Here is a 23,101-nt window from a genome sequence, read left to right on the forward strand (position 1 = left end):
CCCGCCCCTTCGTCTTCTCCTCCTCCCGGTGCTCCCCACCCTCCACTCTCCTCCCTCCCTCTGCCGACTCCTCCCGCCGCTGCCGCTGCTTTGGCTGCTGCGTCATACGCTCCAGAGCCGCCAGGACAGAGGGGTTGGGCCCGGGGACCCCCTGGCCTCCTCCTGCACGCCCCTCAGCGCCCACACGCACTCTTCCCGCACCGGGGGCTCACCCAGGTCTCTTGGGTCTGCTCCTGCCTGAGTCCCAGGTGTCCCAGTTGTCACCGGTAAGGAGAAGAAGGAGGCCCTGAGAGGGGGCAGGGAACCGGGGGTCGGCGTGCAGGAAGAGGTGGGAGAGCCTCCTGGTCCCCGCTTAGGGTCTGCACTGGGGCCAATCAAGTCCCAAGTCAGACTTGTGTAGGGGAGTAGAGACCTGGACAGGGACACGCCCCCTCCTGGGGCACTCAGGGAAGTTCTCTAATCCTGGGGCAAGGAGCCCCAAATTTGAGGGTGACCTAACATAACCTGGCACCAGGACGGTGGTTCTAAATGAGACGCACCGGCCTGGGGAAGCAGCTGTTTCTACTCGGGGAAACATCTCCAGAGAAAGCTCCCAAAACATCTGTGGCAACCGAGCGCCTCAGTTAGGCTACCTCTGACATCTGGGAAAGGTGAAGCTGAGTGGTGGTTCTGCAAGCATCCTTTCCATGGGGTCCCTGGGAGCTGGGGTGCAGGAGAACCAGGCTGGGGAGACAGTAGGGGGAAGGTGGAGGCCAGAAGCTGACCAGGTGACCCACCTCCGTAGATGTCTGAAGGGCTGGGAGGCTGGGGTTGGAGATGCCTGGTGTTTTATCAGTGACGGCGAAAGTAGGCAAAGAAGGCAGGGAAGCGCCCTCAACGCTCATAAACCCTTCCACCTATTTCGATTTAGCGCCCCCCCACTCCCAGGATGCAATGGCGCAGCTCCCCCGGCTAAGCCGCCTGGGTGCCCCCTCTCTTTGGGATCCAGCTTCTCCTGCTGCCACCTCAGGCCCCAGACCTCGACTTTGGGAGGGTCAAGATGTGCTAGCCAGATGGACTGATGGGCTGCTGTACTTGGGCACCATCAAGAAGGTAAGGCCCGCCTCTCCTCTCCTCTCCCCGATGTGCTGTCTGGTTCCCGCCCCCTTTTGTAACCTTTGCTCACCCATTCCAGGTGGACAGTGCTCGGGAGGTGTGTCTGGTTCAGTTTGAGGATGACTCCCAGTTTCTGGTTCTGTGGAAGGACATCAGCCCAGGTGAGACCCTTCAGCCTGGGACAGAAGCCGGCGGGAGACGCTGGCTCCAAGTAGGCCTTCTGACACCCTGCTCCTTCACAGCCGCCCTCCCCGGGGAGGAGCTCCTCTGTTGTGTCTGTCGCTCTGAGACTGTGGTCCCTGGGAACCGGCTGGTCAGCTGTGAGAAGTGTCGCCACGGTGAGCAGGCAGGGTGCTTGCGTGGTGCAGTTTGCCCTGGGTCTTCCGGTGCTATCAGCCCCTCCTTCCTGGCTGGGCTTTCCCGTCACCTCATCTCAGAACAGGGAGAGGGAGCTGCAGAATGGAGGTGACCTAAGCCGTGTGAAGTTGAGGGTGGCTCACATACGCTGATTTCTAAGCGTGCTTCCTTGGGCAAGGCCCCTAGTTGCCGGAAGCCCGTTCATTCCCGTGAAGGTCAGGCTAATACACACCCCCGGTAGGACCACGGTCAGGACTTAGGCGCACAAGGGAAGGCTGCCATGACCACGTCCGTGTGCACACAGTGGTCTACTCTCAACATGTCCTTATCCAGCATATCACCAGGACTGCCACGTTCCCAGGGCCCCAGCCCCCGGGGAAGGAGAGAGCACATCCTGGGTCTGCCGCCAGTGTGTCTTTGCCATCGCCACGAAGGTAAAGGTGCCTCTCTGCTTCTTCCTGTGCCGGCCTCCCGTCATCTCTCCTGTCCGGCCTCTCTGAGGCTTCCGTCTGTTCCTCTGCAGAGGGGAGGCGCACTGAAGAAGGGTCCCTATGCCCGGGCCATGCTGGGCATGAAACTCGCACTGCCATATGGACTTAAGGGGCTGGACTGGGATGCTGGACATCTGAGCAACAGACAGCAGAGCTACTGTTACTGTGGAGGCCCTGGGGAGTAAGTGATGAGGGGAGGCAGGTTATGCATTGGGGGCGGTGGCGCTGGAGCCCAGAAACAACCGGGAAAGAGAACAGGGTGAGGGGAGCCCTGTGGGGATGGGAGGTGGGTGCGGGCGTGGGCTGCGTTCAAGAAGGCTGTCTTCCTTGAGGTGGAACCTGAAAATGCTGCAGTGCCGGAGCTGCCTTCAGTGGTTCCATGAGGCCTGCACCCAGTGTCTGAGCAAGCCCCTCCTGTACGGGGACAGGTGAGGCCCGCCGCGCTCTCCTGCCCTCGCGCAGTGGCTCCTCAGTTGCTAGCCTGACAGAGCGGTGGGGTTGAGTGGTGTACTCTCTGATCTTGGCCACCTGCAGGTTCTATGAATTTGAGTGCTGTGTTTGCCGGGGCGGCCCCGAGAAGGTCCGGAGGTTACAGCTTCGCTGGTGAGACGGCTTGCGCTCTCCGCGCCGGTTCACCCTAACGACTCCTGCTGTTCATGGCACTGCTGCTGACCACCTCATGCTTCCCCAGGGTGGATGTGGCCCATCTTGTGCTCTACCATCTCAGCGTTTGCTGCAAGAAGAAGTACTTTGATTTTGACCGAGAGATCCTCCCCTTCACCTCTGAGAATTGGGACAGTCTGCTCCTGGGGGAGGTAAGGGTTCTAAAGCTCTGATCTAGGGTGGGACGAGGAGAATGGCTGCTCCCTGACCCATTGACCCTCTTCCTTTAGCTTTCGGACACCCCCAAGGGAGAACGTTCTTCCAAGCTCCTTTCCGCTCTTAACAGCCACAAGGACCGGTGAGTCAGAAGAGGGAGGCTCAGGATGCAGCACAAGTTGGATAAGGGATGTTTGCTACAGCACTGACCTGCCAATTCTCTCTTGTCCCAGTTTCATCTCAGGGAGGGAGATTAAAAAGAGGAAATGTCTTTTTGGTCTCCATGCTCGGACCCCTCCTCCTGTGGAGCCTCTCACTGGAGATGGAGCCCCCACCAGGTCACTGGTCCATGGGGGATGGAAAATTTGTTCAGGGATCAGTTTGGAGGGTACATGTGCAGGAATGGGAGGTCTTGGGGTGCCTGGGAGGGAGCTGGGGGGATAAGGAGGCCTCTTACAGCTTCCCTTCAGGGCAGGGCCCTGGGGGAGGGGTCTCACGTCCCCTGGGGAAACGACGGAGGTCGGAGGCAGAACCCCTGAGGAGGAGGCAGAAGGGGAACATGGAGGAACAGGGGCCGCCCACAGCAGCGCACAGTCGGCATGGGTCCCGGGAGCAGAGGGAGCGGGCTCGTCTGCAGAGGGCGCTGCAGGTACAAGGGCAGGGGGAATCCCGCGGGCAAACTGGTGGGGTGTGGGAGAGGGCCAAGGGCTATCTCAGTCCTTTTCTTACAGGCCTCAGTGTCTCCGCCACCCCCCAGCCCTAACCAGAGCTACCAGGGCAGCAGCGGCTACAACTTCCGGCCCACAGATGCCCGCTGTCTGCCCAGGTCAGTCCCTCATCCAGATATACCCGTTATTTCCATCCTGCAGACACTGTCACTTGTAGTCTTTTTCCTTTCCGCCTTCATTTTCCAATTGTTGTCCCAAAGAGACCTCTAGCACCCACTGATGCCCAGTGTTCTGGGAGTGCAGGTGCACTGTGGGAGTGTCGCAGGGAAGACATGTTTCCCTGCTTCGGGTCCTGACTTGCCTGTTCCCCAACCTCAGCAGCCCCATCCGGATGTTCGCTTCCTTCCACCCTTCTGCCAGCACCGCAGGGACCTCTGGGGACAGTCAACCCCCAGACAGGTGAGGCTTCCCTCCTTTCCTTCTGTGCCCTCAGGCTCCTTAGTCTCTTAAGCTCAGAACCACCCCAAACTCATGGCAGCCCTTCTCTGAACTGCTGGATAAAGGCATGGGCCGCCCACGTCTGACCTGTCTGGCCTTACTGCTGTCTCCTCTCTTCCAGGTCACCCCTGGAACTTCACATTGGCTTCCCCACAGACAACCCTAAAAGTCCTCCCCACTCTGTGATGACCCCATCTTCCTCGGTCCCAGCCCTGAGCCCTGGCCTGTCTAGACATTCAGTTCCCCCTTCTCCCTTGTGCCGTAGTTTGTCTCCGGGGAATGGGGGGGGAGTCCGAGGTGGGGTTGGCTACCTGTCCCGAGGGGACCCCGTGAGGGTGCTTGCTCGGAGAGTGCGGCCTGACGGCTCTGTGCAGTACCTAGTTGAGTGGGGGGGAGGGGGCATCTTCTGACAGCCCACTCCTGCTTACTCCCCATTCACACACTGGCACTTTCACGCGCTGACCTCTGACCTCACCTACAGCTGGGATGTACCTGGACAGGGAGGGATGCTCCCTCATGCCCAGGCTGGAATCCAGGGGAGCAGGGAAGAACACCTCTTCTCTGCCCCTTCAAGACTCCTGACCCCCCTCATCCTTCTCATTTACTTTGATGTTATTTTGTTACAGCTTTTAAAATATTTTTTAAAACTATTTAACCCCTGGGTATAGAGATTGGGGGGTGGGGGTGTCCAGAATTCCAGACTCTGTATGACTGTAATAAAGAGAAATAAACAAACCTAGTAGGCGTGAGTCACTCTGAAAGATGGACAGAAGGACCAGAGGTGCTCTTGATCTCCCCCAACCACATCCGTGTTACACGGGGAAAGGCAAAGGCAGCACCAGGAGAGGCTTTATTGGGGGCTCAGCCATAACCACCTGGGAAGCAGAGGGCATCAAGCAGAGAACAGGGCTCATCATGGCAGGGCTTTGCCAGAATCTGAGACTGTTTCTGTGACCTGATGTACCCAGTGCAGGTACGGGGGATTTCCCTGCTCCACGGGCAACGCAATCACCTCAGCAACTTCGTATGGGTGCACAGACCTGCAGAAGTGAGGGGGCTGTGGTTATTCAGACACCCAAGGGCACGCCCCCTCAAGACACCAGCCCCGGACTCCCACCACACAGTGTCCGTTTCAGGGCTCAAGCTGTGTGGCACCACTCAGCGCTGAGCGCTTGCCTAGAACGCTCAAGGCCCCGGTTCATCCCCCAGCACAGCCACCAAAGGGAAACCTCAAGGCTCTTACCGAACAAAATCTGTCAGAGCGGGCACCAGGGAGCTTTGCGTTTTAATCATCTAAAGGGCAAAGACAGACACAATTCAACCAAAGGTTGGAACTGAAGTCACGTGAGGGCCAGTACTGTCAAAGGAGGAGGTTTTCTCACCATCAACACCTCACTGTCTTCCTCGATCTTTCCTTTCCATTCATAGCTGAAGAGGTCAGAGGAAAAAAAGGGAACAAAGTCTTGGGAAAGAAAGACAACCCCCCCCCAAAAAAAAAACCACCCAGCCCCTCAAAGTTAGATTCAGTTTCTAACTCTGGCAACTCACATGGACGTGATCTGCGGGATGAGGTTGACGCAGGCCGCCAGGCGCTTCTCCACCACTGCCCTGAGGGTGAGGCGGGAGCACCATCAGACGCGGCCGGCCTGCGGCTTCCAGAGCCACCCGCAGGGGCAGCACCCTCCCTCTAGCCCCAGCTCTGCCTGGGAGGTCATCCTGCCGCGGACCCCCACCTGGCGATCTCCTTGGCGACTTTTTCGTTGGGACAAGTGACGAAGGCTGCAGAAACTGATCCTGGGACGTAGGCGGAGCCCGAAGCCGGAGAGGGCTGGGAAGGAGGGTTTCCAGAGGCCATGGACAGCAGGGCTCGGGGCAGCAGCAGAAGGCGGGAGGCCACGGGCAGCAGCGCAGGCATCCAAAGAACGGACAGGAGCAGCGCGGCCTGAGAGCGGGGGGCGGATCCAGCGTCCCCACAACTGCCCCAGAAGACTGCACCCCGGGGGGCCTTCAGGGGCACACACCAAGCCTCCGCCCCGCCCTTTCCGCACCCGGAAGGAGAATACCCCTCAAACTTAAAACTTGGAACACCGCGTCTGGCCCGGGTGCTGCAGCTCGGAGAGCGACCCGGAGACCGGAAGGGGCGGGGCCAGACTCACCCCTCCGCCGAGCAGGACGCCGGGCACCCGCCCCCAGCTCATGCAGCCCACGCTGGTGGACAAGGGACGAGGTCAAAGGCCGCGCCTTTCACGGAGGAAGAACCCCGAGCGCCCGAACAGCGGCCTCCTCTTACCTGGGCAGCAGCCACGTGACGGGGAGCCAGTGCGCACCACGTGACACGAGCAGCCCCGCCTCCCCAGAGGCCCGGACCTGGCCAATCCCGGCCCTCCAGTGGCCCGGATGGCCGCGTCTCCCGAAAGGGGCGGGGCGGAGGGCCCTCAGGCCAATCGGCAGCCTGGGCTGAGGACGTGCGCCGGAGCGGCCCCGCCCCTCTCCGGGAAGCCCTCGCCGGTCGCTGGCGGAGGAACGCCGCTGCGGCGGCCCGCCGTCACGTGACGGGGCCCGTCCTCTCACGCGCCGCCGCCTCAGGAGCAGCGGGCGGAGGCCAATGGGCGGCCAGCCTCGCGGGCCACGTGACGCGGGACCTGGCGACCCGCGCCCTCGCTGCGTCAGGCTGGGGCCGGGGAGTCGTCCTGGGCCCCGGAGTGTGCCTAGTAACAGCCCCCTCCTCCCCGCGCTGAGAGGCGGGGAGGAAGGGAGAGCGCTGAGATGACAGTTCCGGGGGGGGACAGTGCCCCTCGCCCTCGCGTTAGCACCGAGCTGAGAAGCCAGCTGTCCCTGGGTGGGGGGCAGTGATCAGGCAGGCTCAGCCATGGCACGGCCATGGCTGGGTGAGGAGAGGCCTTCCAAAGGCCTGGGTGACACCTGTAAATGGGCTAGCGGGTGACGGAAGGCAGCGAAAACCCAAAGCTTAGGGCAGACTGGCAAAGGAGAGGAAAGGAGAAATGAGCGTTGCCGGTTAGGGGTCGGAGCGATGGCCCTGTTTTTGCTCCCTTGCTGATTCTTCTCCCCAGCATTGGCCCACCTCTCAAGTCTTGGGTCTCCTTACCTTCATCCAGTCCCCCTAGGAGCCGGGACCTGCCCTACATAACCTCCCTAGGGCCCAAATACATCCAGTGACCCAAAAATGGAGAGGGGCCCCAGTGAGCGGGCAGACAGCAAGGAAGAAGGCTCTGCCACCCAAGTATCACCCCTTCAAGGCCTGGGGTCCCTGGCGTGGGTGGCTGCACTTTGCCCAGGCTGATGCTTAGGCCCCTCTTGAGTTGGGGGCGAGCTCTGTCAGAGATCCTTGTGGGGGAGGGAAGGGGGTCCAATATTTGGGCTCTAAGGTCTGACTTAGGGAATTGAGGCCAGTGGTCGCCGATTCAGCTCTTTCAGATGTAATGAATTTCAGATCTGTGTGGTCATCTTCATCTTTGGGTCAGCTAAATGTCTCTTCCCGCACGTTCAAGGTTGCGGTTTTTTTGAGCTAGGGATCCGGGTTTTCTCTGGCTAGGTTCTAAGATCCAGTTCTAGGATGGGGCTCTTTCTTTCACTGGTTTCATCTTTGAGTCTAGGTCTCCGTTTTGGGTCCCCAAAACTGCCACCAGTCCAGGGTCCGAAGTATAAGATTAACATAGGTCTGGAGAGCCTTGTTGGGACCGGATTCTCAGATTCTGATCTGTGACTCCTTTGGGAGGGGGTGTGTTTTGTTGTTGTTGTTTTTTCTAAGATCAGAGGGTCTTTTTCCTTCAAGATTTGGGTCTGTGAGATTATTTGTTGAGAGTAGAGTGAGGGGCGCGGTAGCGAGGTATCTTTCTCTGGGTCTGGGGTCTGTCTTAGGGTCTGGGGTCAGCTTCCTCAGGACTGCTGCCTCTCATGTGTATGAGTCAGGGGTCTCGGGCTCTCTCTTTTACCGGGTCTCCCTGAGAGTAGGGGTGGGGGCTGCAGAATCTCTCCCTCCTCCTCCTGCTCTCTCCTCTCTCGCTCGCTTCCCCCGCCCCCCCTCTCTCTCTGCTGCCGCTGCTGCCGTTGGCTCTTATTCTCCTCCTCCTCCTCCTCTCTCCTCCTCTCTGCTCCTCTCCGCTCCTCTCTCCTCCTCTCTCCTCCTCCTCCTCCTCCTCCACCTCCTCCTTCTCCCCCTCTCTCTCCCCCTCTTTCTCTCTTCTTTTTCTCCCCCCGTCCCCCCGCCCCCTCCCCCTCAGGCCTGATGAGCAGGTCTCGAGCCTCCATCCATCGGGGGAGCATCCCCGCGATGTCCTATGCCCCCTTCAGAGGTACGGTGGGGTAGGGGGAAGGGGAGGGCCAGATGGGGGGCGAGAGGGGGAGGGGCAGGAGGCGGGGGAGAGCCGGGGCCACCAAGGGGAAGGAGCGGCTGAAATGGAGGGAGAGGGGAGGGCTGGCAGAGGTGGGAACAGTGGGGAAGGAGGGATTGCAGACTAGAGGCATAGGGGTAGGTAAGGGGTGGAGGGGCTGGGACCCAGGCCTTAAAGGGGCCGAGGGGAAAGAACGTCAGAAGGGGATGAGAAGGGAGGATTGAGTTTGGGGAAAGGCTGCAGAAATGGTTTGGGTTTGGGAGCTGAGTGAGGAGATAAGGCACAGACAGGCTTAGGAAAGGGTAGAAGGGGAAAATGAAAACACAGGGGCGGAAAGAGAGACCAAGATGATGGGAAGGGAATTTGGTGAGGGGCTCAGGATGGTAGGGGTTAGGAAAAAAGGAGGATGGAGGAAGCGAAGGGGCCAGATGGAGAAAGAGGGTGGTAGTGGCGTGGGGGGTGGTCCAGATGGAGGGAAGAGAGGAGAGAGAGAGAGGGTTGGGGGAGGGGACACCAGGGAAGGGGGAGGATCAAGTGTTTTTTTTTTTTTTTGGTTGGGTAGGGGGAGATGCAAGTAAGACTGAGTGATGGGAGCAAGGGCCAGGTGAAAATCCTGCCGGTGACAGACCCTCATTAGGACTCTTGGCGGGTGAAATGCAATCCCTGGGGTCTCATCTGTTTTCTTCACTTAATCACTCTGACCCCTTCCCCCACCCCACCTCTTATTTCCATTCCCCCTCCCTTCCTCTGCTGTCCATCACTTATATCTTTCCCCCCATATGGTGTCCGTTTCTTATATGAGTCCCCCTTCTGTCCTTTTCCTGTATTAGTCCCCTATCTCATATCTGTTGTCTCCCCTCTCTCTCCCTCTCTTCTAATAGCTGTTATACCACCACTGCTCCTGGATCCCATGTTTCAGCCCCCTGTTGGGTCTTGCTCATTCTGTCTGCCCCATGTTGGCTGACACCTTCTGCTCAGTCCCCTTGCTTCTAGGCATTTACCATCATCTTCCTTTTCTCTTAGATCCACCCTCTTACTTGCCCCTCAGCCCTTCCTCCCCTTTCTCCCCTGCTTCCCATCTTGTCACATGGTCTGTACTTATTTATTTTCCTTTATTCTCCAACTTTGATCACTATTTCTCTCTTCTTGTCCCCTGTGCTTCCTGGGGTGATGGAGGTTTGGGGTACCAAAACACAGGTTTTGAGGGTTGGAACAGGGGCTCTAAGAAATCCTTATCTTGAACCCTTGTGGAACTTCTCATTCCAGTTAAAATTTCCCATTCCCTCTTTCTCTAGCATGTTCCATTGCCTCCCAAGGATCACTACCTTTCTTAATAGACATGTCTGTGTGTGTGTGTGTGTGTGTGTAGAGTTGTTCTTAAGCCAAGTTTCCCTGTGTCCTTTTCCTGTTCCCGGGAGAATAGTGTCTCCTGAGGTCTAACCTGCTTGCCCCAACTGCAGCCTGGAGCTGCTGCTCTGTTCTGTTTTGGTTATATGTATCAACAGATTTTCCCTCTGGGTACACCGGCTGTCGAGATGCAGTCGGCCCGTTGCCTTCCATGTCTGTGGTCTAAGTTATTGGTGGTGGTTGTCGTTGTTGTGATGCTGGGGCTTGGAGTTGTGTGTTTAGTTTTGTTTCCCTAACACTGAGCTATAATCCCCAGCCCTGTCAGTGATCTTTGTATCTAGAGAAGATTGGTAGAGTCTCCAAGAAAGCACTGAGGCAGTGAAACTTTGAATGTATTGTGATGTCTAGGCACTGATGTCCCAGGGGTGCATCTTTCTCTCTGACCTGCAGCTTGGGTAAATTTGAGGAATATGACCATAATCAGTAAGGGGTGGAGTTTTCTAAAGTTACTCAAGGTGCTGAAATGAAGCTCAAAGGCGAGTTTTCCTGAAATGTGCCCAAGGTCATTATCCCACAAGGGTGACAGCAATGGCTTTTCCTTCCTGTCAACATTCTCTACAACATTCTCTTAGGCCTAGTTCTATCACTCTGATGTCGCCAATCTAACTTTAATAACTTCCTTAAGGCCCTTCACTGTGTCCCCATAAGTGGTATATGGCAACGATGCTAGCAAGACAGCAAAAATGGGGCAGGGAGACCCACAGGCATCTTAGCATGCACAGTTGTTGGTCCCATTTTTTTCTGGAAAATTGTCTATCTTCAGATCTCATCTTGGGATGTTCTCCTCAGGATTGGCTGTTCCGACCTTTCCCTAACTCCTTCTAAAGTTCCTCACTGTGTCCAGGTGAGGCTCTCAACCTGTGGAGTTGGCTTCCCTCTAATCCATGAAGAGTAGGTGGGGAGTGCAGGATTGACTCTTGACTACTGAGCATGTTACGGACAAGGAGGCCGATTTGGACTCTGGTTATGCACACAGTATACTTACCATTTTCTCCACCTCGATCCCTGTCCAGCTGGATGGCCAGAAGAGCTGTTTTTTTTTCCCCCTGGCAACTTCCCCCAAAGGAAGAACAGGGTAGGACTAGGGGATAAGGGAGGGGAGGCCCCATGCCTCTTTGAACATGTAAGCCTCCCTTCCTCTCTTCCAGATGCTTAGCTCTCAGAATCCCCGTGACCCAAATGTTGTTAAACACACCATCTTCTTCCCACAGCTGGGTACCTCTTACTCTCCCAATCTATCGTAAGCAGCTTATTCACGCCCTTCCTCTGACCTCTCTGTATCTTTTGCCAGTTTCAAGGAATCCACCCCACCCCTAGACTAGTGATTGAGTAGAGTTTTCACCTTCTGCCCCCAATAAAGCCACACTCTGTTGTTAGACTAACTTCTCATCCTGAAGCCATGTGCATCCCCTTCCTGGAGCCTCCTAGGATGTGACTCAGTGTGAAGGCCCATCTTCTGACCCTTCAAAATTGCCAGGCATTTCACACCCAAGGCTGACACTCCCTTCCCCACTCTGCAGAGTCTTCTTTCCACTTTAGGTTTCTACACCCAAAGTAGAGAGCCTCCCTTACTGTCTGTGTGTCTCTGTCCCCCAGATGTACGGGGACCCCCTATGCACCGAACCCAGTACGTTCATTCCCCGTACGACCGTCCCGGCTGGAACCCTCGGTTCTGCATCATCTCGGGGAACCAGCTGCTCATGCTGGATGAGGATGAGGTGAGCGGGATGAGGAGGTTGGGAAAGCGGGCAGTGGAGAGGACGCTGGGGAGAGCAAGCCCCAAGAAAGTAAGGAAGGCAGGCACAAGATGGGAGGAGGGTGGTCATTGGGATGTGGTCAGGGTGTTATGAAGAAGACAGCCATTCTTTGTCATTTGCTAGGAGGTCTTTGAGGCCATTGGAAGAGCTGTGGAGGAGCTATGGTTCTGAAGATTTGAGGGTGCCTCCTGTTTTCACCCCATCCATATTATGGGGGAGGGAAAATGAAGAGCTTAGAGAAAGAGTGAAGAAATGGGGAGGACAGGCTTTCCTCCAAAGTGAGCCTCAGCTTTCTCCTCCCCTGCCACTCCTGGTTCTTCATCCTGGGGCAAAGTGCAAAGGTCACTGAGTTACCCCAAGAAAAGGCAGGGGAAGCGGGAACAGCTGGAGGGACTGACAGATGACAGAGTCACTGGATTTTGGCATGAATGGGATCGAAGAGCATGAGCTGAGGCCCAGTGTCTACTCATGTGTCTGCAGGGCAGGCTGGGTTTCAGGAAGGGAGACTAAAGAGGGAGAGAGGCCTGAGGAGGCAGATGACTGGAGTGGGTGGGAGCTGTGTACAGGAGCAGGACTTGGACTAGCCAGGGTGAGGAGGTGGGATGGCCAAGAGAGTCTTGAAGGAGATTGTGTAGACCTTAGACTGACGTCAGGTCTGAGAGTCCCAGACTCTCAGATCCTCAGAGTCCCAGATCCCCTGTGTGCCTTCCACAGCAGGGCCAGGGTCAGGTCCAGTTGTGAAGGGCGAGACCCCGGGTGTGATTTAGGAGCCATTTTTAGAGTATAGGGCACCCTGGGAAAGCGCTGAAAGTTGTGCCTAAAAACTGTTGAGGCTGGCATTGGACTTGGGGCTAAGCAAGGCAAGTGAGAATGTGGAGAGAGAACATCAGGCCCATAAAACGCAAGGATCTGACAGGGGTACGGTAACTCTGGCCGCAGCTGAGGTGGCCTGGTGGCCTAAGCTTGGGGTACAGGAAGGCGTCTGAGTGATTTGCTCTTGGTCATCAGCCTTGACCACGGATCTGAAGTCATTGGATGGGCTGGGGGAAGGGAGAACCCCCAGAGTGGGAGCTAGTGCAGGGATGAAAGGGAGGCACAGACATGGAGACAGAGCTTCCACTAGGCAGCTGAGGCCAGCAGGAATAGCCTGTCTGGTAGGAAGGTGGGAGCTGGAAAAATGAAGGCCCTAGGGAGCTAGAATTGGGTGGATAGTGGGGCTGGGGCATCGTGGGAGTCTAGCTTCTGGTAGGGGTGGGAGTTAGGACGACTGGGGGTGGGGTGAGGTGAGGCCCAGGGAAAGGTAGGGCTGAGAGAAGAGGGACGGTGATGCAGGTGGAGGTAAAGGAGGGCGATGAAAAGGGGGGAGGTGACCAGGCCCCTCTTGGGGGAGGGGAGGTTGGGTCCCAGTCTGGCCGCAAGCCGGGCTGTGGGAGGGAGACAAGCTGTGGAACTGATTATAAATGCAGCTGTGACAAGCTCGAGGGAGAAGGGGGTGAGGAAGGTAGGAGGTTGGGAGGGACGCAGGGAGAGTGGACGAACTGAAGGTCAAGGGGAAACCAGAGTCAGGAAACCAACTCCTGTGGAGTTGCAGGATGTGCTGAGCGGGGCTTGGGGAAAGTCTCTAGACTGTTTGAAGAGAAATGGAGGAACAGGGAGCGAGAAGTCCCCATCAAGGCCGAGTGAAGTGGGCAGGGGCGAAAGGGGCAGGCGGGCTGGCAAGGACGGAAGGGGAGAGGAGGGGCGGCGTAGGCTCGTGGGGTCTGACACACTCCCCAATCCCCTAGATACACCCCCTTCTGATCCGCGACCGGAGGAGCGAGTCCAGCCGAAACAAACTGCTGAGACGCACGGTCTCCGTGCCGGTGGAGGGGCGGCCCCACGGCGAGCATGGTACGGCGGCCGAGCAGGCTCGTGCCCCGGACAGTCGCGGGGAGCGGGCGGGGGCGGAGAGCAGCCGCGATCCCGATCCCGAGGACAGGGCGCCCTCATCCGGGCTGCGCGGGGTACCGGGGCTGTTGGTGAGCGGCCCCCGCGTGTCCCCACGCTGCTTCGCTTCGCTCCCCTTTCCTCTCCGGCAGAGAAGTTTGACTGTTTCCCGGTGCCTGTAAAAAAAACAGTCTCCTTAGAGATTCAGTCTCCTGGCCCGGGCCCTCACATCCTCGGTCTGAGAACTTGACCTAGTCCCCGCTCTCCACCAGATCTGTGTCCCACCCGCGAGCGCCCATCTTCTTCCAGGTCTTGAGGCCTGTGGCCTTTCCCTCTTCTCTTGTCCTCACTGATTCAGTTTTCTGCAGTTGTGTCACCCTGCTTTCTTGTTTCTCCCAGTCTCATGTTCCATTCCCCCTTGGTTCCCGTGTCGTGTCCCTCCCCTCTGCTCCCGGCAGAACTCTCAGACCCCCATCTCCTCACTGTCTCTCCAACTCTCTCCCTCTCTCCATCTGTCTCTTCCCCTTCCTCCTCCCTTCTGCCCCCCCACCCCCCTCTTTAGTCATTTAAAAAAAGATTTTTGTCTTCCTCTGAGAAGTTCGCTTAAAAGGTTTCCATGGGAACAGTGAGGGGAGATGAAGGCAGAGAACAGGGATCTGTAGCCAAGGTGCAGAGAGACGCCCTCAGTCGCCGGAAACCCCCTTGCCGCTGCCCAGTTCTCAGCATTTCCATGACCCCCATCCAACCCCAGGCGACCCCTGCATCCCACCACTCTTCTTCCCCAGGGATACAGGCTTCCAGTTGCTTCCTTAGAGATATTGTGGCCTGTTACCCATTGCCTCCAGCCAGCTGCCTTCTGATAGACCCAGGCCTCACTGCCCTTGGGGGCCAGCTTTGGGACCCCAGGCCAGTGGTCCGGGATGTGTGTCATTGTCATGGAAACCGACACAGGGTCTAGGTAGCACTCTGAGGCAAGCCAGGAGGTGGTGGTGGAGAGTACACAGAGAATGATGGGTGATGCTCCTCTGTCGTGTCCATGTCTGGAGCGTGGTGTGTGTGTGTGTGTGTGTGTGTGTGTGTGTGTGTGTGTGTGCAGTGTGCGTTGGAACGGTAACATGCTCATGGAGGTTGTTTGTCGTGTGTCCTGCGGTTGTCCGCTCTGCCCACACAGTTCTCTGTCTCCTTATGCTGGTCTTCAGAGTGCTGGGGCCTTTGATGTGGGTCTCCTATGTCCGGGTGGAGTTAAGGTGGCCTGTGAAGGTTACTGCATTGGGGCTTAGCAAAGGCTGGGCATGGTCTCTTGAGCTATCTATACCTATATATGTATATATACACACATATGTATGTATGTATATTTGGGGGTAGGGTCGAGTAGAAGTTAATAGCTGCTGAACGTTTGGGATCTTCAGGGGGAAACAATGTGTAGAGGACATGGAGGGTGTGCAGGGGACAGAAAGGTCCGGGGCTTTGGGAACTCAGCTCTGCAAAGGTGTTTGCTGAGGCTGTGGACGCTCCAGCCCGGGAGAGGTCGCCGGACCTTTGAGGGCACTGGAATCCGGGGCTCCTCCTCTGCTGGGTGGAGCTGCAAACCCTCACTCCCTTCACGGGTTTCTCTCGCGCGCTCTCATTTTTTGGGGGGTGGGGGTCCTGTTCTGGAGGCGATGATGGGAGGCCTATTTGGTTTGGGGGGTCTCTCTGTCCCCCTCCCCCGTCCCTCTCGCGCTGTCTCCGGGCGACGGGGCTCGTGACAGAGGCGGCCACGGCAGCAGCGGTCGCCTAGCAACGGCGGCGGGGCCCGGGCAACGGCGGGAGCGGCGGCGGAGGGAGCCGTTCCCGCGGCTGTCACCGCGCGGCCGTCCAGGCCGTCCCGGGCCCCGCCGACGCCCCACCGCGTCGGGCGGCGCGAGCCGGGCCGCCGCCCCCTCTCCCTCCGCACCCGCCCCTCCCCCGCGCAGGGCGGCCCCTCCCCCACCGGGGACACCCTCGACCCCCTCCCCGGGGGGCGGTGCGAGGTAAGGGCGGGGCCGGGCGGACGAAGCGCGCTCGTGGGGGGCCGCGCGCGTGGGTCGGGGGCGCGCGTGTGCGTGGGCACGGGAGGGGGCTGGGGAGGCCGCGGTGGCGGCGGCGGCGGCGGCAGCAGCTGCTCCCTCCGCATGTTCTCGCTGCATCTTCCGAGTGGGGGGAGTTATGGTAACCGGAGGGGGGGCAGCAGAGGTTGGGAGGGAGGGGGTCTGGGCAGCTTCGTGGGGACAGGGTTTTGAGCGCGCGTGGGGGCGGCTGTTGTGAGGGGGTCTTGGAGCCCTAACTGAGGGGCAGTCCTGGTGTTTGCGTGTGATCGTGACCGTGCGTGTGTCTCTGTGTGCACATGGGGCCCAATTCCTCTTGCACACATGTGTAGCCAGCACTGTGCAGGTACGTCCTGTCTTGACAGCCTGAGGGCCTGTGGGGCTAGCCACTGGCCATACTGATTCTCGTCAGTCACCTCTGACCCTGAGCGTGCATGACCATGGTTGAGGCCGGTGTGTAGGAATTTCCAGTGTCCCTGGTGGCAGCTGTGTGTCTTTGCATGCGTGTTCTAACGTTGGCCTGAGTATCTGTGTCAGTCCCGGCATGGGTGTCCAGGGCGTGTCTGGATGTGGGTGGTGTGCTGGTGGTGGGGACAGAGTGTGTGAATGGTTCCTTGGAGTCTGACTGCATGAAGCACCTTTGGACTAGGCAGGTGTGGGCCTCTGCCTGGTCCCCAGATGGGGATAGAAAAGCTTGAAGGAATAGGGTGAAGAGGGAAAGTAGGGACGAGTCATCAAGAAGGGGACAGCAAAGAGTCAGGGAGAGAGAATAGCCCGAGAATGGGAGTGTAAGAGAGCTGAACTGGACCCAGAAGAGAGCAAAGAGCACAGGCTTAAGATAGGGAGGCTGGGAGGCAGGTGAGGAGCCAGGTCTCTCTCTGAAGCAGTCTGAGGGGAGAGGGATGGGTGCAGGAGGGCCCAGCCCCGGCTCTGTAGGCTCAGGCTTAGCTGGACTGCAGGAGGCTGCTTTTCAGCGAGGCCTGTCATCACGGAGACTGCAGAGCGTGCCCTCCCCCAACTTCTCCAGCCCCTCTTTAGCCTAGCTCCTCATCTCTCTCTGGCTACTTTTCTCCCTGGCTCCCCCTGAGAGCTGGGTATGCAGAAGAAAGGCAATGTATGGGAAGGGTAGGGATTTGGGGGGTTGGAGGGTAGGAGAAATGTTTGTGGGTGAAGTCAAGATTAGAGACATTGGAGAGGCGGAGTCCAAGCCTTTGCTGTGTGTGTGTGTGTGTGTGTGTGTGTGCAGTTGTGTGTGTATACAGGGTGTGTGTGTGTGGGTGTGTGTATACAGAGTGTGTACTGTGTGGGTGGGTGCACAATGCCTATGTTACGGGTCTGTGGAGGTGGCTGTTCTGTGTGTGCATAAGTGTGTACATCATGCGGAGATGGGACATGGAGAGCCGGCATGGCAGTGTCTGCTTTTCAGGTTTGCGGTGTGTGCGTGGCTGTGTGCAGTTCTCTTCATGTCCCCGCAGGCAGCACTAACAACAGGGTATCCCGTGTTCCTGCCGCCCTGCCCTCTTTCCTGCTTCTGCCTTTCTCCTCCTTGTGTCAGAGTCCTGGTGGGCATGTGCGTGTGGCCTCCATGCACCTGTGACTGACTTGTGAGTTCCTGGTATTTTATGTGTGTTGCTTCCAGGAACTAAGCAGAGCAATTAGCAGATCCCCTCCCCTCCGTGAATGCTTTCAGCTCCAAAAGAAAATTTCAGTGGATTTAAGCTTAACGCTTTTATGCCTTTAGTAGACATGTTTGTGTGTGAAAATAATGGCTGAACTAAGTTTCCTGGAATGAGAGTAAGCCAGACATAGCTGAGAAAAGCAGAGGAGTGGGTTAGGGAGAAGTGCGGGGCCTTCAGGCTCACGGTTTACTGTGTGACAGAGGCTAATTAACATGTTTGCTCCAAGTTTTTGTTTGATTTGCTGTGTTTCTCTGGTAGCCATCACAGATGCTGGTGTCAGAGTCATGGAAAGGCTGAGAAAGCAGGGCGGGGGAGGGGCGCTGTCCCCACAGCAACTGTGGTTGTGCTCTTAGTGTGAGCTGTGAGTGTGCTTTAGGGCTATGGTGCTTCCTCCATCTCACTGAGCTCCTGGTGGATAGACGCGGTGCAGGGCTGACACACGGGACCACAGGATACTTACACATGTGTCTCAGGGCCTAAACAGACATGTTCCTGCTTATGGGGCATGAGCTGTCCTAGGCTCACCTGCCCACGTGTGTAGCCTACTGCCCACATGGCAGCCCAAGGGACTTGGGCAGCACAGTCCACACCAGCAGTTCTCATGTGGCTGTCAGAGTTCAAGTCTGCATACCCTGCTGCAGTGCTCACATGTGTAAGCGCAGGGTAGGGGACCTGGGCTCTCCCTGCGGGTCCCTGGCGCCCTTGCTCCATGCTGTCTCTATGTCTCCGAAGCACAGAGTTTCCTATGATTTCTCATAATGCGGCTGTAATACCTGCACGGATCCCTGCTGCTTGGTGTTCTTTCGTGCTCTACACATGTTCCGGGAGACTGAGAGGGTGCTCTTGCCTGGGGGTCCAGACGTGTGTGTGCAAACCTGAGCTGGCCTGTAAGGAGCAAGGAGGGACTGGCTCCAGAAGGGACTGGCGCCCAGGCAATATGAAATCTGGAAGCAGGCGTGAAAATGTAGTGTGGCTTTCACAGTTCTGGAACCTAGTGGGTTAACAGGCAGTTCTTCCGGTTGCCCCCCCCCAGCCTGTAGCTTCTTGTTGCCATGGAGATGGTGGCCCCGCCCCTGATGCAGCACCAGCCCCCCCATTGGCTGCAGTGGTGACTGTGGGGCTGAGGGGGGAGCCCAGGCCTGGGCAGCCATTCTGGAGCTGGAGCCGGAGCTTGGCATCCCCCCACTTTCATTCTCCCTCAGCCCCTCAGCCCCTCCAAATTCCCTAGCAGCGGACCTTCAGCTCCCTTCCAAGCTCCCATTCTGTAGACTCTTGGCAGGCTGAGCTTCATCCGCATTCACCTCCCCCTCCTCGCCAGCCTTTACTTAGGAGTCCCCAGAATCCCACTGCCCATCCTCCCCACTCCCCTGCATTCTTTTCTTCTCCTCCTCAACCCTTCACTAGCACTGCGGTGCACGTGGAACCGGCTCCTTCTCCCCACTCCCCATCTGCCCCTTCCTCAGATTTTCTGTTCCCCTCCACTCAGCACAGGTCTCTTCTGAGACCTCCCCCTCCAGTCCTGGGAGGGGGTCATGGGAGGCAGCCCTGGACCTCCAGACCGACAGGGTCTCTGGGGAGTGTGGGGCAGGGGGAGGATGTGCCCAGCTGGGAAAAGAGCAAAGCCCAGCCATGGGCAATGACCTTTAACCCATCTCCCCCCTAAGCAAGCCCCTTCCCTTGGGCAGGGGACGGGCAACTGAGCCCCCCCTGGGCCGTGGGCATTCTTCATTGCGGAGGTTTTGCTGACCCTCCTGACTATGCGCCCCCGCTGACTGCCAGCCCCAGTCATGGGCTTACAGCCTCCCACCCCGACCCCATCAGGGGGCTCCGGCTCGGGTTCCTTGCCCCCTCCTTCCCACCGCCAACCTCTCCGTCGCCGCTGCTCTTCTTGCTGTTTTCCGGGGGGTAGGTGAGGCCGGAGCTGAGGGCCTGAGGGAGGTGGCTAATATGCTGGCCCCGGGGTGGAAATTGGGACGACCGGTCCTGTAGCCCCTTCCCCAGCTTCCCTTCGGGCCCTTTCCTCCCCTCCAGAATACCACTTGGGTCGCTCGAGGAGGAAGAGTGTCCCAGGGGGGAAGCAGTACAGCATGGAGGCCGCCCCCGCTGCGCCCTTCCGGCCCTCGGTGAGTGAATGGAAGTGCCTGCCAGATGTGGCTCAGCTGGGCGCCCTCTCTTCCAGCCCCAGCTGGGGCTCCAGGATTCTGAGAAAAGAGGACCGAGCGAGCGAGAGTGTGTGTGTATCCCCACCTCTTTGGTTCACCCCTTCTTGGCTCTGCCCCTACTTCTTGGACCAGCCCTCCCACCTTTTCCAAGCTAGTGTGTGTGTTTGTGTATTTGCTCACATCATACAGCACCCGTGGGAACAAGGAAGACAAACTGGTGTCAGGGCTCCTATCCCTTTCCCCTACTCCATGCTCTGTCAGGAATTTCCTGCCAGCTGAGGGGTGTCGAGGGAGACTCTGCCCTGCCCCAATCACCCCTATTCCCATTTGCTCCCCAGCAAGGCTTCCTGAGCCGGAGGCTGAAAAGCTCTATCAAACGTACAAAGTCACAACCCAAACTTGACCGGACCAGCAGCTTTCGACAGATCCTGCCTCGCTTCAGAAGTGCTGACCATGACCGGTAGGTCCAGGGCCTGAAATGAGATGGCTGCAGTCTCAGGGTGTCGAGTGGGACCGGGATTCCCTGACTACAAAGGTTAACAGGCTCGTGTTGTTTGCGGTGCAGAGGCATCAGAGAGGGGGAAACAGGAGGTGATGGGAGGGTACCTGCAGAGGCAGGGAAGGGGGTGAAGGTGAAGCCAAGGAGGGCTCTTAGTGTGGAAGGAAGGGTGGGCTCCTGCCCAGGGTAGGATAGGACAGACTAGTGACAGAACTGGGTGGGGAGAAGGGGCCAGCAGGACCTAGGTGGGAGGGGAGGAGAGGGCACGGATTAAGGGCAGCAGGTTGGAAATGGGTGAGGGGTAGCTGGTGTTGATGGGTGAGGACTCAGACCCCAGTAATGGTGGCAGGGAGCAATAGAGCAACAGAAAAGGCAGTTAGTCTGGTATGCAGGTAACAGAATGGGGGCAAGGGCTGGGCTTAACCCACCTACTGAGGAAGAAGACATGTCTGCTTGCTTTTGTCCTCTGGGCTTCCCCCTGGTCCACTCACTCCCTGGAGAGAGTCCTTGTTTTCCCTTGTGTCTGGCTGTCCTAGGGACTAGGCGGGTAGGAAGGTTGGGATCAGGTGAGTCACACCTTTCCCTGCCCCCTTCCAAGTAACCAGTGCTGGATTTGGGGCTGGCAGGGGCTGAGGGCATGGTATTCCTGGCCGCGGGGGCGGGGGGCCGGGGGAGCGTGGTGCTGACGGCAGCCAGAGCCTGTGATGACGGGGCTGCTATAAATAACTTCATGGAGGCTCCCACACCCGAGCTCCCCCCCTGCTTCCCCATGCTCTCTCTCTCTCTTCGTCCCCTACCCATTTCCACAGTGCTTGCTGTCTTTTCTCCCCTCATGCTGGCCCCTCAGCCCCACCTATCCTTCAAGCCGAGCCGTGCTCTCTCTGTCCTCTGACAAGTGCTGCCTTCCTCAGCCTCACCGCACCTGCTTCTGCTCCTGGTTGCTGTTCTGCCTCCCCTTCTCCCCAAGGCTGCTCTCCCGTCTCTGACCTTCATTCTGCCCACAGATTCTCTTATGCTTTCCTCTCTTTCCCCTGGTTGTGCTAAAAACTGTTCTCTTACTTCATTCATAGTTTGAATCATGAAATGTTTATTAGGCACTAGCTGTGTGCCAGGTCCAAGCCAGACATTACTGTATTTTCACTGTGCCTTAATTATTTGCTTCCATTTTTTTTTTTTTATGTTGAGATTCTGGTTTCTGGAGTCACCTAGACACATCCAGGCCATTTCTTTTCTCTTTTCTTTCCCTTTCTTTCGTTCGTTCGTTCTTTCTTTCTTTCTTTCTTTCTTTTTCCTCCTTCCTTCCTTCCTTCCTTCCTTCCTTTCTTTCTTTCTTTCTTTCTGTTGTTTTTGTTTTGTTTTGTTTAAGACAAAGTCTCACTATGTAGCTCTGGCTAGCCTGGGACTTGCTATGTAGACCAGGCTGGTCTCAAACTTAACAGGGATCTACCTGCATCTGCCTCCTGAGTGCTGGGATTAAAGGTCTGTGTCCAGCAATTCTGAGTTATTTCTAGGTATTCCAACTCCTGGAGTCTGAGCTGAGTATGAGAGGTCTCTTGAAGGGCTTTGGTACCCTGGGCCTCCTGTGCCTGGGCTTCCTTCTCTGAGTCTGTGTGTGAAGGACTGAAAGCTGTCTTCCAGAGCCCCTGGTGAGGCAGAGTGTCGAGTGTAAGGAGAGAGGGCCTTCCCTGATCTTTCTCTGCACCTCCTGCCTGTCAGGGCCCGGCTGATGCAAAGCTTTAAGGAGTCACACTCTCATGAGTCCTTGCTGAGTCCTAGTAGCGCTGCTGAGGCCTTGGAGCTAAACTTGGATGAGGACTCCATCATCAAGCCGGTGCACAGCTCCATCCTGGGCCAGGAGTTCTGCTTTGAGGTAGTGGCTCTCGTGGGCTGAGGGGAGTTGAGAGGGCAGGGATGAGAAAGGGTAGGGGAAGAAGTAGCATATGTGGGGATGTCGAGGAAACAAATCTGGGGCCAGGAAGACATGGTGGCGGGTTTCTCTAGGAATTGCCTCTCTTTGGAGCCCCATCTCAGACCCACACTCCTCCCTAGGTAACAACATCGTCTGGAACAAAATGTTTCGCCTGCCGGTCTGCAGCCGAAAGGGACAAGTGGATTGAGAACCTACAGCGGGCTGTGAAGCCCAACAAGGTAATTGGGAGGAAGGGGAAGCAAGGAGGCTGGGGGCCTAGTGGGCTGAGGGGTAGGGACTTGGAAGCAGGGACAGAGGCACAGGGGACCTGGACTGGACAACCAGGGCTCTAATTCCCATTATTCTGAATCCCCCATTTGTTCCCCTTTCTTCCTGTACTGCTACCGTGTCATGTTCTACTTCCCTACCATGAAAGCCACGGGGCTAGAGAGCCGACAGGGCTCTCCGAGCTGCCCAGTCCAGTTTCCCTGCAGACGGACGGCCTCATTCACAGCCAACAGGTGCCCCCTCCCCCACTGACAGCCTTCTGTGAACCGTGGCTCTCTCTGTAAAGTCTGTGTAAATACGGCTGGGTTCCGTGACCTCACCTAGCGCTCCAGCCGAGACTTCCATTCCCTGAGGGAAACTGCCGCTCTGTCTGCTGGTCCCTGACTGCAACCCTGGCCATCGTCCTCTTGTCTCCCCGGGCCTTTATTAAGGAATCCCCTTAAAGTCCTAGATAGAATGTGAGCCGCACAGGGCCCAAGTGCCGCGCTGCTTCACCACGTCGCAGTGTCGTGTGGCCTCACCAGGCACCCGGGCCTTCTCAAGCCAACAGTTGGGTCTAGTCGTATGCAAGGATCATTTTGTTGTGCAACACGAGATGTGTCTGCAGGACTTTCTCATTCTCATCTTTGAGATCTGCTTTACTTAAAAAAAAAAGAAAAAGAAAGAAAAAGAAAGAAAGAAAGAAAAGAAAAAAGAAAAAGTTGCCAAGCATGGTGTCACACGCCTCTAATCCCAGCACAGAAGCAGGCGGATCTCTGAGTTTGAGGCCAGCCTGGTCTACAAAGTGGGTTCCAGGACAGTCAAGGCTATATAGAGAAACCCTATCTTGAAAAACCAAAACCAAGAAAAGACAAATAAAGACTTTCATATTTATTTATTTGTGGGGGAGGCGAGCCGAGGGCTGTCCCAGCACACATGAGGGGGCCAGAGAAGAACTTTGTGGAGCAGGTTCCCTCCTTCCGCTCTGTTGTGGGCTCTGGAGCTCACACTCACGCTTTGCAGCCTCACCAAGTCAGCCATCTTGCTGGCCCCAATGTTTTTGACTTGTTGCTTCAGAATTTGCCAGCATTAATCTGTTGCCCAGTATGGGAGCTGACCTACAAGGTCAGCTTCCAGGGCTGCTATAGA

General features: G+C 57.2%; 3 protein-coding genes and 1 long non-coding RNA gene across 26 annotated transcripts in view; 2 read left to right on the top strand and 2 right to left on the bottom strand.

Annotated features, from left to right (window-relative positions):
* Positions 1 to 126: 126 nt before the first annotated feature.
* Positions 127 to 4,663, top strand: Phf1 (PHD finger protein 1). 6 transcript variants are annotated; one of them, XM_060369133.1, is made up of 15 exons: positions 127 to 266; positions 911 to 1,092; positions 1,175 to 1,256; positions 1,338 to 1,433; positions 1,786 to 1,886; positions 1,976 to 2,124; positions 2,276 to 2,371; positions 2,478 to 2,546; positions 2,635 to 2,758; positions 2,837 to 2,904; positions 2,996 to 3,150; positions 3,233 to 3,411; positions 3,494 to 3,588; positions 3,734 to 3,889; positions 4,050 to 4,663. In XM_060369133.1, the coding sequence occupies exons 2-15, from the start codon at positions 934 to 936 to the stop codon at positions 4,336 to 4,338; spliced, it is 1,818 nt and encodes a 605-aa protein (XP_060225116.1). In that variant the 5' UTR covers positions 127 to 266; positions 911 to 933; the 3' UTR covers positions 4,339 to 4,663. The 6 variants fall into 6 exon arrangements, 5 of the variants coding, with proteins under 5 accessions (XP_060225116.1, XP_060225119.1, XP_060225118.1 ...); XM_060369136.1 differs by having other exon boundaries at positions 3,809 to 3,889; XM_060369135.1 differs by having other exon boundaries at positions 2,996 to 3,100; positions 3,222 to 3,411.
* LOC132648304 (uncharacterized) lies at positions 166 to 1,299 on the bottom strand. The gene is made up of 3 exons (XR_009586671.1): positions 1,166 to 1,299; positions 633 to 723; positions 166 to 286 (listed from the first exon to the last, which is right to left on the bottom strand). It is a non-coding gene; the product is annotated as an uncharacterized LOC132648304 (long non-coding RNA).
* Positions 4,664 to 4,759: 96 nt separating the features above from the next.
* Cuta (cutA divalent cation tolerance homolog) lies at positions 4,760 to 6,352 on the bottom strand. 4 transcript variants are annotated; one of them, XM_021629871.2, is made up of 7 exons: positions 6,219 to 6,303; positions 6,085 to 6,136; positions 5,662 to 5,870; positions 5,477 to 5,536; positions 5,311 to 5,356; positions 5,172 to 5,221; positions 4,760 to 4,968 (listed from the first exon to the last, which is right to left on the bottom strand). In XM_021629871.2, exons 2-7 carry the CDS (start codon positions 6,124 to 6,126, stop codon positions 4,842 to 4,844), a joined length of 534 nt encoding a protein of 177 aa, XP_021485546.1. In that variant the 5' UTR covers positions 6,127 to 6,136; positions 6,219 to 6,303; the 3' UTR covers positions 4,760 to 4,841. The 4 variants fall into 4 exon arrangements, with proteins under 4 accessions (XP_021485546.1, XP_021485558.1, XP_021485554.1 ...); XM_021629883.2 differs by lacking the exon at positions 6,085 to 6,136 and having other exon boundaries at positions 6,219 to 6,352; XM_021629879.2 differs by lacking the exon at positions 6,219 to 6,303 and having other exon boundaries at positions 5,992 to 6,124.
* Positions 6,353 to 7,334: 982 nt separating this feature from the next.
* Syngap1 (synaptic Ras GTPase activating protein 1) overlaps positions 7,335 to 23,101 on the top strand; it is a 31,362-nt gene continuing 15,595 nt past the window's right edge. Inside the window, exons 1-7 of one of the 15 annotated variants that reach the window (XM_060369124.1) lie at positions 7,335 to 8,241; positions 11,284 to 11,405; positions 13,229 to 13,334; positions 19,147 to 19,238; positions 19,616 to 19,737; positions 21,493 to 21,646; positions 21,826 to 21,924. In XM_060369124.1, coding sequence (XP_060225107.1) covers positions 8,175 to 8,241; positions 11,284 to 11,405; positions 13,229 to 13,334; positions 19,147 to 19,238; positions 19,616 to 19,737; positions 21,493 to 21,646; positions 21,826 to 21,924 — 762 coding nt within the window. In that variant the 5' untranslated portion in view covers positions 7,335 to 8,174. Of the gene's footprint in view, positions 8,242 to 8,875; positions 10,532 to 11,283; positions 11,406 to 13,228; positions 13,335 to 14,968; positions 15,383 to 15,458; positions 15,561 to 15,745; positions 15,783 to 18,183; positions 19,025 to 19,146; positions 19,239 to 19,615; positions 19,738 to 21,492; positions 21,647 to 21,825; positions 21,925 to 23,101 lie in introns of those variants that run through there. The other 14 variants (XM_060369127.1, XM_060369122.1, XM_060369123.1 and 11 more) reach the window with 14 other exon arrangements.

This window comes from Meriones unguiculatus, chromosome 16 (assembly GCF_030254825.1).
Source record: "Meriones unguiculatus strain TT.TT164.6M chromosome 16, Bangor_MerUng_6.1, whole genome shotgun sequence".
In the NCBI taxonomy this organism is placed as follows: domain Eukaryota; kingdom Metazoa; phylum Chordata; class Mammalia; order Rodentia; family Muridae; genus Meriones; species Meriones unguiculatus.